At 28.2% G+C, this 12,209-nt stretch overlaps 1 protein-coding gene across 7 annotated transcripts in view; it reads left to right on the top strand.

Moving 5' to 3' along the window:
• LOC139492027 (PR domain zinc finger protein 1-like) overlaps nucleotides 1-12,209 on the top strand; it is a 116,891-nt gene that overhangs the window by 94,417 nt on the left and 10,265 nt on the right. For 4 of the 7 annotated variants that reach the window (XM_071280082.1, XM_071280081.1, XM_071280079.1 and 1 more), the window contains 2 exons: nucleotides 10,368-10,490; nucleotides 11,838-12,093. In XM_071280082.1, coding sequence (XP_071136183.1) covers nucleotides 10,368-10,490; nucleotides 11,838-12,093 — 379 coding nt within the window. Of the gene's footprint in view, nucleotides 1-4,731; nucleotides 4,947-10,367; nucleotides 10,491-11,321; nucleotides 11,513-11,837; nucleotides 12,094-12,209 lie in introns of those variants that run through there. The other 3 variants (XM_071280085.1, XM_071280084.1, XM_071280086.1) reach the window with 3 other exon arrangements.

The following is a 12,209-nucleotide window of genomic DNA, read 5'->3' as shown; positions in this document are numbered from 1 at the left end:
GAAAAGCTTACCAAACTGCAATGTTGACGTAATTTTTATAAAGTACTTTAAATTATTTGGTCAAATTGAATTCTGTTTTGCCCTTATTTTCAAGTAATAAATACTTAAAAAGTTTTAAAGATTATTATATGTAAAATATAAAAATATGCAATGTGAAAATAATGACATAGATTACTTATAAATCATTTCAATTATAAAAAGGGATTCAGTATTTTTTTATTTAGTGTTTTTAAAAGTATGAAATAGACAATTTTTATCATTATCAATTATGCAAATTCATAAAAGAAGATTAAAAATTAAAAATATTTTTCAATAAAGAAAGTGGAAATGAAGAAGCCAGATAAAAATAAGAAGCCACAAAACTTTGAAAAGATAAGAAGAAAAAGTGTTTTGACAACAATTATCTCCCCTTATCAGAATTAATCAGTGAACTTCAAAGACTTTTACTAAATGTTAAAACAGCAACTCGCTTGTTTTAAATATTTAAAATTAGATCAATTTGATTGGGTTATCAGAGATTTTGGGATATAAGATTTGATTTTGTTATCTGGTATATTTCATTGTAAGAGACAAGCATAGGTCATAAGGTATGTTTATCAGATCTGTTATTTTGATTTTTTTTGCAGATTTTTTAATATTTTTTGCCATTTTTTTTGGCAAATGACAGATTTATAGGAAGTGATATTTTTAGATTACAGATTTTCTGGTTTATATCAGAATTATTTATAAGTTTTAATTGACTTATATTAATATAGAAATGAGATAATCTTAATGGAAATGAAACTGTGTTGGTTATTTTTAGAATTTTTTAATTGAATTTGTTAATTGTTTTTTACTGCACTGATAGTGCATCTAAAAACAAGATGAAAAATATTGTTTTTACATTATTATAAATTAAAGAATTTGATTGGATATTTGAATCTAGCCCATTGGAGAGGAGAACAATGCAATGTTGCAGAAAACCATTTTACATGAATTAAGATGAATCTCAATTTTTCAAATACCACAATATAGCCTTTTTCATGAAAAAAAGCAAAATTTTGCACCTTTAAAACTTTTTAATGGCTTTCCATACTAATGTCAAAAATGTCATCAAAGGTGTAAAACCTCTAACTTTTTTTAGTGGTAAAATATTGCTTCGTCACAAGAATCAAATAAGAGTGAAATATATATTTCATGCAACCCTTACTTAGATACACACATGTATAATCTATTGATTAAGTTAAAACAAAGCCGATATGTGTTTAATAACAAAATTGATTTATGAAAGAGAGATTAAGATTTTGTACCGTGTGACAGTTGTCAGCCCCATTTCTGATTTTAACGCCTAGGAATTGTGCTATTTAGATCAGAGTAGACGATGGCTGCAGGGGCTTCTTTAACGGATTGGTCGTAGTAATTCATCTGCGGTGATAACTTTTTGATGGTCAAAACTGAGGTTGTGAGTTAAACCTCACTCGTGGCAGGTGTGTTGATAGACAAGAAATGCCCATGGTTGGTGTTTTTCTCCCAACAGTTTGGTAGCCACTACAAAGCAAAAAGTTCTGAAAGTGGCTTACACACCTATAATCAATCAATCTATGGCGGCATGGTTTTTGTTCTGGACAAGCAGATTTCTATTGATAGAGCAAAGACCCTTTATTTAAACAACTTTTTCATTAAAAAACTTTTTAATTCTGAATAATATATATGACAGTTTGTGTGTGTTTATAAGTAAATGAAGGTAGCACTACATCAGGATTACTCAATTTCAATATTTACCTAATAGATGTATACTGTTTACAGAAACTGGACCCTATACTGATATTGTTTCTATACCCGTTTTGTAAATTAAAGGTGTTTGAAAGTTCATGTTAGTCAACCCAGCATGGTATCCCTATTAAATCTTGACGTTTCTTATAGCATGTCCTTAAATGGCTTTTTCTAGTATTTAAAGGTTTTCACCGATTAAGAGAGAAAAATCAACTTTCGTTTAACATTGTAATGAGACTTTATATGTAATGATAGAACTGTTATTAGATGGGTGTGAATAATTTATCAACATCTTATAATTACAGAGGAGAACATTAAAAAGGAACAAAAAAGTATCGGAATTTCATGGGAAAGTTTTTATGTCACCATTTGAAGATTTAAATTTCATTTAGAAAACTTGTTACATAATATTAGTATAAGAATAAGATCTCAATTTGTTATGTGTCTTTTTGTTCATTTTGTCTTTTGTTACTTTGAAACTTTATGAGTTATCTCCCCTAGAAAAAATATCTTTGGTTGATAAAAGCTTATTTTTTCACAAATTTCAACTTGAACTATTTTATGGAAATTAAGTATCAGGGATTTTCCTATGAAAGACTACAGCTTCATTCATTTCGTCTTTTTTTACATTGGAACTTTCTGAGTTATCTCCCCTAAAAAAAGTACCTTAACAATTTGTTTTTTTATGGTAATTATGTATCAATCCTTTTCCTGTGATAGACAACAGATTCTTCATTAGAACTTTCGATCATGGGCATGAAATCTTTAGGTCACTGAATGTAGTGTTAAACACCAATCAAAAATCAAACTCAAGTTGGGTCTGTACATAAATAAGTGGCTTGGGAGGGAGTGAGGTTCTGTACAAAGGTAGGGGATATCTTTAATCACAAAGTTAGATAAATATATAAAGTCAAATTCCTAAACAAAGTAAAGAAGGACACCCTGTTTATAGAATTCCTTGTTGAGCTGATATTTTTACATACTTAGTTCAACTAATTATTCGTTGAATAAATTCTCTCTGATATATTTTAAAATGACTTTTCATAGATAAGAGTAGCATCACACTCTCTTATGCTGAGATTTGGAGGAACAAAATTTGAACGTATGACTAAACACACTTCAGAAGTGAAGTACTTGTTGAAAAAATTACTTTAATCCGTTTTAAGATTTTGTCAGTCTATTTCAATATATCTCAGAAGAAGTACTTGTGAAGAAAGTATATTTTGATCTACTTGAAAATATTTCAAACAGTCGGAAGAGATTCTTATAATATTTAGTGGGTAGAATCTAGACTAGTACACTTACATCTTTTACTAAATGACATGAAAGATATATTATATCTTAATTACTATGGCTTCTATTATTTTTGTTAATAATTATTTTTAGTGATTAAGGAAATAATTTATTTTTGTTGATAATTATTTTCTTGGTTTTTATGATTTTTTTTTATCAATTTTGCCCTTGAAATACATGTCAATTTGTATCTAATAAATGATTATGAATCCAAAGTATTAAAAAATGACCTAATTTTCCAATTAAATCTGTTTCCTGGTAGTTCCCAATTAGCAGCTCACTTAATTAATCTGTTTTTTTATTACATAAGGATAAATTTTTACTGCATTTCCCGCTGCAGTTTGTTCCTGGTTTGTCTGTTAAAAGCATGGCATAGAATTGATGAGTTCAGGCAAGCTAATGTTGTCTGGAAAAGCAAGAAACTGGTTATATTGTGAGAATTAAGCATAAAGGACATCTAAGCTTATATCTTTTCTTTCTTTTAATCTTGACTTAAATTGTTTCAATAAAAGACAACTTTAAGGTATACTTTAATAAGGCAGCAAGCCCGACCTTGGAGGCATTAAACTTTGCTCAGTGCTCGGAGCACAAAAATCATGCTCGAAACATGAAATCCAGCAATTTGATTGGTTGATTTTCAAGTCGGAGTACAAAAATCATGCTCGAAAGTTTTTTGACCGTGAGGCCAGAACAAAAACACAAAAATAAACATCTATAATAGGTCAAGATACAGGCTTCAACAAAATAATTCCTAACATGCATGAGATATTTGCCACTGGACAAACCAACATTAAATCAACAAAATAAAGGTGTCTGCCTCTCAAACTAACACGAGTCTGTGTCCACACAGTAGAAGGGACAAACAGCAAACATAGGCAATAGTAAAATTTAGATAAAATAAAGGGCCTTCTTAATTGATTTTCTTGCAAGCCTATAAATTAAATTAACAGTTAGCAATAAGTTTGCTCTTCTATACACAGAACTACATTCTTCTGTGTCCACACAACAGAAGGGACACACAGTTATAGGAAAATTCAAATAAAGGACTTTCTGATTGATTTTCTTGTCAGCCACCTACTTAACTGTTAGCAATATGTCTGCAAAAAAAATATGCATTAAAGTAAAAACTTTGATCTTATAAAAAACTGTTTATGACAGCTAACAAAGTTCTACACTACTCATTTTGATAATCCTTCAACTCAGTTCACTTTCTCAACTCGTGAGTAAAGAAAAACTGAAGTGACATTGAACATTTTTTCAAGTAATTTTTCAAATTTTAATAACTTCTGATACATATTTTTATTCTCTGTCGAGGATTAGGACATTGTAGCTTTCTGAGTAGCACACTTTCCTCTTAGCTATCTCTTTCATGGGAGATATTTACTTAAACTAAAGTTTAAAGAGATGGGCTTTTAACAAGGTTGAGTCGTGGAAAAAAATAAATGAATTCACTTTCCGTTTTTTTTTTACATTTGAAGTTTTTGTACATTAAGTGAAAGACGTCTTTATCATAATAATATCGTCCTTTGTAAATAATACATACTTTGTTAAATTGCAAGGATACTTATTGTGTAAAAGGGAAATTATTTTTCGACTGGATGACTTTCAAAGTCTGATCTTACATGATTTAACTAGTGGGTCAGTTTTCAGTAAAAGTTAGTATTTAATAAGAGTGTCACTTTTCGTCAAGAGTGTAAGAGTGGAGTGTTTTGATACTTTACATCAAGGTTAGAATTCTACGTTAATTATATACACACAGAAAGGATAAGACGATTTTTTTATTTTGGAAAGTTGAAAGTTATAGTTATAAAGAATGATTCAGATAAATGTGGTGCTGTTTTTGAGAAATGACATTTTGTTTTAAAAAAAAGTTAAGTTTGTGAAATTAATCTGTATTTAAGGTAAGAATTATATATTGAATGGGGTGGGAGGGGGGGGGGGAGATTTTTTTAGGTGGGAAACAATTTTTTGAGACATATTTTTTAAATTAAATAATATAAAAAAGAATAAGAACTGATGAATTGTAAAAGTTTCAGTATAATTTTGAAGGGAATGGATTAGTTTGGTGATTTTTTTCTTTGAAAGTTAGAAAAGCAGTCTTTGAAGTAGGATTGCTTGCAGTTTTCATATTTCAAGAAGTACTTAAACTGCAGCTTGCACTACTATGGAACAATATAGAAGTTTGTTATTTTCAGCAAATGTTTGTGCAGGTGGGAAGATAAAAATAAAAAAAAACATTTTTTTGAAATATATTAATCAAAATTATAAAGTGCACATTGAAATTAGAGTTTATGAATAAGAAATGTTTCCCTTGATTTGAAACTTTCACATGACATTTGAAATTGTGAGGTCACATCATATGATCTAGGATGATTGGATAAATAAACAAATACACGATAAATGGACAAAGCAAGCTATTACAAGTATTTTACGAGAGAGAAGTGAAAACACTCGAACAACAGTTTGTGAATGGATAATTGTTGGTGTTATCTCCCTTTATCATCCTCCGTCAATATTATAATCTTATCGATATTTAAATATGTGCAACATTCTCCGTTAGTCTAGCTTAATCTGGCCATTGACTGACAACATGTAATATCAAGGAAAATTTGTTTTGTTTTAACGTGTCACTCTTATCTGAAAAGTGATAGTAGAAAAGCTCCGAAAGGACAACGATGATCTCATTGTTTTTAGAATATTTTACCACAGCGGAGAAATCAATCGATTTGATCGTTACTTTCTCCACGACACTCGAGAATCGGTACAAACATTTGGCATAAATATTTGGGTAACTTTAGAATACTGACATGTCCTTTTGACCAACTACACCGATTCGTTACATAATACGTGTATACTAGGCTCTAGAATTATGTCAAAGTTGTTAAAACAATACTCCTTCTATGTCTAACTTCAAACGGCTTTACCATTTCAACTTGTCAAGAATTGGTTAGATCGAAAGTCTTATTGCAAAGTATTATAGAAGCAGTTTGCAGACAAATTAAGGTAACCAATTTTTGCACTCAAAAGTTATATGTTTTATTTGAAGTAGGATAGGCAGTTGTACACTTTTTTCTGTAAACATCAACTGAAATAAAAAAAAAAATAAGATCTCATTAAAAAAGACGGTAAAATGTTTATTTAAAAATGTGATTTTTTTTTCAATTGATAAATGAAAAGAAAGTGTTGAATGGTGCCTTTATTGACTGTATGGTTTTCTCTAGGATATGGAAACACTGCTATCTACTAAAAAACAAGTTATTCATTTTGAATCTGTAGGAAGGTGGTTATGTTCTTGATTGTACATTTTAATTAATGCAATTTCATTTGCTTTGTAGATTTTTTTGTCTTAAATTTTAATTATTAACCAATCCAAATAGTTAGAAGCTATTTTTTTAAAACAGGTTTCAGAAAAAATAAATTAAAAACATTTGGTTCTGAATTAAGAAATCAAACCCTGCATAGTCTTGCTGACTGTATAATTACTATGTAAATTCTTTAAAAGATTTGATTTGATTTCTTATATCACTTTTAAATGTAAAATCATAGCTTTGATAGCATGATTAATACATCAGAAAGTTAAATCTTTCATTCCTTTGAAATATGATATCTTTTCCTGTCAATTTAAAATATAATTAACAAGTGGAGATATTCATAAAGATGAAAAATAAGCTGTCACTTTCGTTTGAATGAAAGTCCTTGACGAATGTACATGTTCTTCAAAATTCTTTCACTTTCGTTGATAAAAGAAATTGAAATTTGAAATAAATTTTACGAAAAAAATATTAAAATAAAATTTGGACCTGAGATAAACATCCTTATCATTTGATAAATTGATTAATTTTTATTTGTTTAGATTGAAATGATAAAATTGATTATGATTTTCCACTCATTTTTGTGTATGAAAAGCTTGAAAATGATGGATAAGAGAGATGAGAAAGTTTGAATAGTAATGAATGAGAAATAATTTATAATAACACATGTTTTAATAAAGAAGGATCAAAAGTTGGACATCAATTTCCCTGGTTAACCATATTTTATATTGATATTGATGATGATATGATAAATTTTATATTATGTAAACCACAGAACTGTTGAAGAAAAGTGGGGCAAAGCATCATTGGTATTGTTAATAGGAGATAACTCTTTTATTAAATATGAAAGGGGAGATTACTCTAATAAAAAATAATCTTTGAATTGAAAAGTGGGGAAAAGCATCATTGGTATTGTTAATAGGAGATAACTCTTTTATTAAATATGAAAGGGGAGATTACTCTAATAAAAAATAATCTTTGAATTGAAAAGTGGGGAAAAGCATCATTGGTATTGTTAATAGGAGATAACTCTTTTATTAAATATGAAAGGGGAGATTACTCTAATAAAAAATAATCTTTGAATTGAAAAGTGGGGAAAAGCATCATTGGTATTGTTAATAGGAGATAACTCTTTTATTAAATATGAAAGGGGAGATTACTCTAATAAAAAATAATCATTGAATTGGTCATGTCTTTCTTTTATTCAATTTGTTGGCACTTTGCTTTTACTTTTATTATCCAATCATTAACTCAAATAACTAATCAGAAACAAATTTCCTATTGTTGCATTTTATATTTTGCTTTCCCTAAATTCAAGAGCATTCATCAAAAGATATCATGTAATTGTCTGGAAAATGTTTTATATGTTTTGATGATAATGTAGTCTTTTGCATGACAAACAAGGACAGTATTTTTAGGAATGCTTTACTTAAAGTATTTTTATGCTCCTTCATGAGTATTTTTCTTTAATTGTATATACAGATTTATATATTTTTTTGTTTTTGTTTTAGTTATATTTTCAAGGTTTTTACTAGATATATGCAATCAAAAAACAATCTTAAGACATTATTAGATCTTTAGTCAGCAGTAATGCTTTATCTGTACTTTAAGGACACTGATATTTGTCCTGGTGGTGTTACCAGATTTGCCATCTTTTGACCTTGCAGTACTGTCTACCTTAATCTCATTGTTGATTTGGTTTATCTTTGCTTTATAAGTTAATATTATCTATATCATATTGATGAAATTAGAATTTTTCATTATTGAGTCACATAAAATATTGATCAAGTCAGGATAAATCGGTAGAAATAGATTTGATTGGAGAGTTTAAATATTTGTGAATGATCTTAACACATCTACATACTATCTGACAACTAAATAAGATTTGTTAAACGATAGTGCTCATTTTACTGTTAATTATACACCTCAAGCGTGGAGAAAAAATATTACGAGATGGAAAATTATTGATAATATTTTCTAATCGTGTGATTTAAGTGAGCGATAGATTGCAAGTGACCTTCGTCTACTTAATTTCTTTCTCCAACTTTCACCTCAAGATTTCGTCACTTTTTAGTCCTGTTTCAAAAAATTGGTAGATTAACTTACATTTAACCAATTCGGCTATTGTTGGGATAAAAGCAATAGATCAAACCCGATCGTTACTGTCTTTAAAGGTCATTATAAGATACTAACAAATTACAGAAATTAAGTCTGCTATGATATTTTTCATATAGTTATTGATACCATCATAATAGTATTAAAGTTAATTTGTGGAAAATCAGTTTTGTCCAAAAGTGAAAGGATCGACCAATTTTACCAGCTTTATAAGGCGCCCGATAATTATCATGATTATTATCCAAAACTTAGGGTCAAGTTTACATGGAAAAATGATTATTTAGTACGAGAAATTATTTGAATTAGATGTAATTTAAACTGGTGAAAATCAGTATAGTTGTTATCTGTTTTATGAAAAAGATTTCTGGATTTTTTCAATTTCTGAGCTTTGAACGGAGTTGTTGACTAACAATATCCAGTTTGAGATGGTAAATCTCTGATTTTATCGGTTGGAAATTTTTCATTCATTATTCTGCAACAGGTCAGTAACTGTTGAAAAAAATAATTTTGGCATATTCTTTAATTTTAGTCCTTTACAATTGAGGTTCACTTTTCTCTAGATTATTCCGTTGAAGATTTCAGATCTATTCTATTTTAAAAAGTGAAAAAAAGCTTTGGTGCTTCTAAAGTGCTTTTTCTAGTTTTCTTCATAAGAAATGCTGAAATCTTGAAAATTTTATTTAATGAATTGCATAAAAATATATTAACATAGGAGGAACTTCATGATAAAATAAGGCAACATTAAAAGAAGTTCATAAAAATGTTTGACCATGGTTTTTTTTTTTTTTTCAAATTTATCTTATAAGAGAAACATAATATAGAAAACATAATTAGAAAACATAATGTTATGATAGTCATTGCATTATTAGATGGCTACATACACAAATTAATCCATCTTTTAGAATTAACGAGTTGTGAGAAAAACGTCAATGAGATGATAAGCTATTATGTTAGGCTGTGAAAAAAATATAAAAAATAAAATAAAAATTTTATGCAGAAAAAAAATCTAAAATAAAAAAAAAATATAATTTATGTGTATCATCTATCACATATTCAGAATGTTTTTTTCAAATGTCAGTTATGAAAAAAAACCCAGTAAAAGACACATAAAAATATGAAGAAAAAAAGTTAGATATGAAAGTAAATGATTTGTGTCAATTCTAAATCACCTGGCTTAAATAGATAGTTCAACGATTTGATACTAGAATTCTGTTTCATTCACAATAAATAGCTCCCCATGAAGCAACGTAAACAAATACCTTATTTCCACTCCTTAACACAGCTGAATATACCGTGAAAAATGTATGGTTTATATAGGGTTTTTGTTTTTGCTTGGCTCCAACTGGGCTTATCTTCAAAACAGCTCCAGGTTTGACCCGATGCCATCAAAGTTAGAGATGTAATTTACTGACTTTTAATCAGTTCATCATAAAAAAATCATCTCTTATTTTATCAGTACTTATAAGTGTGGGGGGTGATAGATTAATATTCATATCTGTAGTAAATATATACAGGAACACTTGTCAGAATTTCACTCTGTTTCTTTACAAGCTTTCAGGTAGGAACTAAAAAAAAATCATTTTTGTTCCGTGTTTTTTTTTTCTTTCATTTTTTATTTTTTGATGAATTTAAAATGTTTGCTTGTACTTTTTAGAAATGAAATATTTAAAATTTATCATCTATTCATTTTCCAAGGGTGGGATATGCATTGTTTGAAATGTATTGTCGTTTTTTTTTCATGCAGTTAAATACATCTTGAATAGAAAGATGAAAAGATTTCTCTCTTTTCATTCTTAAGTTACAAGTGGGTGAAATAGTTTCTTCCCTATTATTTTAATTGTCAACTGCAATTTAAAAAAAATATTTTGATTGTTGATGTGTTTTTTTTATCTTCAGAGTTTAGGAGTTTGGAGTTTAGATTATATTCCAAGAGGAACAAGATTTGGACCTTTAGTCGGAGAAGTGTATACCAAAGAACCTTACGTTAATACAGAACCAGAACGCATTTCAATTTGGAAGGTAAAAATATTTCTCTTATTTCATTTTCCTAAAGAAAGTAAATTTCAAAATTTGATAATTTCAAACTAAATTTATTGTATGTATAGTGTAAATTTTGTTATCATGATTTGTCTCAGATATATTTTTTGGGGGGTTAAAATAAGTGTGCTTATTTATAGATTCACTTTTATTCTTATTTAACTTTTTAAATGCACAAAATATTTTCAAAACATGCTATTACAATTACAATAGAAAAATAATAATTTTTCTGCAGTCGATTAAGTATATATGTAAAAAAAAAATCCCTTTCACTGTATAAATTGAAATGCAAAAGCACAAGAAACTCAAACATTATCTTGTTTATTAATGGCAGTCTGTTATCATATAACCTTGATATTGAATTCATGATAATTATATTTCTATCATTTTCATAATTTGAAAATATGGATAAGAATAGAAAATATTACTCATATTTAAATTTCCGTTTGATTTATGTGTTTCGGCTGATGTTCACTTTCGCTGATACATATCTTATTTTTAAACATCGTAATAACTTTCCTATTGTTGGGACAGTATGATGACATTTGCTTTAGAACATTATATAATAAAATTTTAATGAAGGTTAGGAGTCGAATAAAACTTAAAAGGACTTAATTATGTTAATTAAGTTGTATCACAATCCAGCAGTTCAAAATTATAATATCCACTCTAAATATTTCACATAATTTCGATTAAATCTGAATTTTTTTAAATTTTAAACTTTTGTTGAAAGTCGTGTGTAAATGATTGCACTTCAATTATTGAGTTTGCTGTAGGTACTATTTGTAACACCTAATTTGATTGGCTACGATCACAAATCATCGAAGCTTCACCTGCGGGACTAATAGCGTGTTAAATCTCTTAACTGATAGAAACATTTTTTTGTTGCATTTAATTTTTGTGTATAAGTGAAAAGATGTTTAAATGTTAGATGAATCCAGAGGAGCGAGGTCTTTAATCACAGGTGCTTGTTTAACGTCTTATCCGACACCTGTTAATTTGGGGTAAAAAATTATGTTTCATCACAAAAATTGTGAAATATGAGAAATGTTTATGATTAGAATAATCTCATATGTAAAAGTTACTTTCTAATATCAGATTTTCAGATAGATTTTGCCATGTGTTTGAACTAATTTTTGACTTATTTTCGAAGATTTTAAAAATTTTATTTTTTATTAATAATAATATTCCAGCTGTACATTGATGAAAAAAAATATTTTATTTTTCGCACTTCAAATTTAATCGAATGTTTGATTAAGATTATAAATAATTCTTTTTTTATAACTTATACTGATGTACATAACTTAAATATCTTTTTTTTTTTTGCAGGTTTTCAAAAACAATACTGTATACCAGTTTATTGACAATTGTGATACGACCAAATCTAGTTGGATGCACTATGTGAATTTCTCCTACAACACAACAGCACAGCAGAATTTAATCGCCTGTCAGATCGACTTTAATATTTATTTCTACACAACAAAACCAATTCCTCCCAATACAGAACTAATGGTGTGGTACTGCCGAGAGTATGCTGACCGCCTCAACTACCCCCTCACGGGTGAAGAGATGCTGCAAACATGGCGTAAGTTTCACTTATTAATTAATTTTTACAACATATAACCTTATTTTTGTAACTTTGAAAAGTGAAAGTAACCATTCATATTCTAAAGTTGATAATTTTGTTACATATTTACAACA

Source organism: Mytilus edulis, chromosome 10, assembly GCF_963676685.1.
Source record: "Mytilus edulis chromosome 10, xbMytEdul2.2, whole genome shotgun sequence".
NCBI lineage: Eukaryota > Metazoa > Mollusca > Bivalvia > Mytilida > Mytilidae > Mytilus > Mytilus edulis.
Note: the sequence above shows the minus strand (reverse complement) of the source record. Positions and strands in the feature narration are given on the sequence as shown.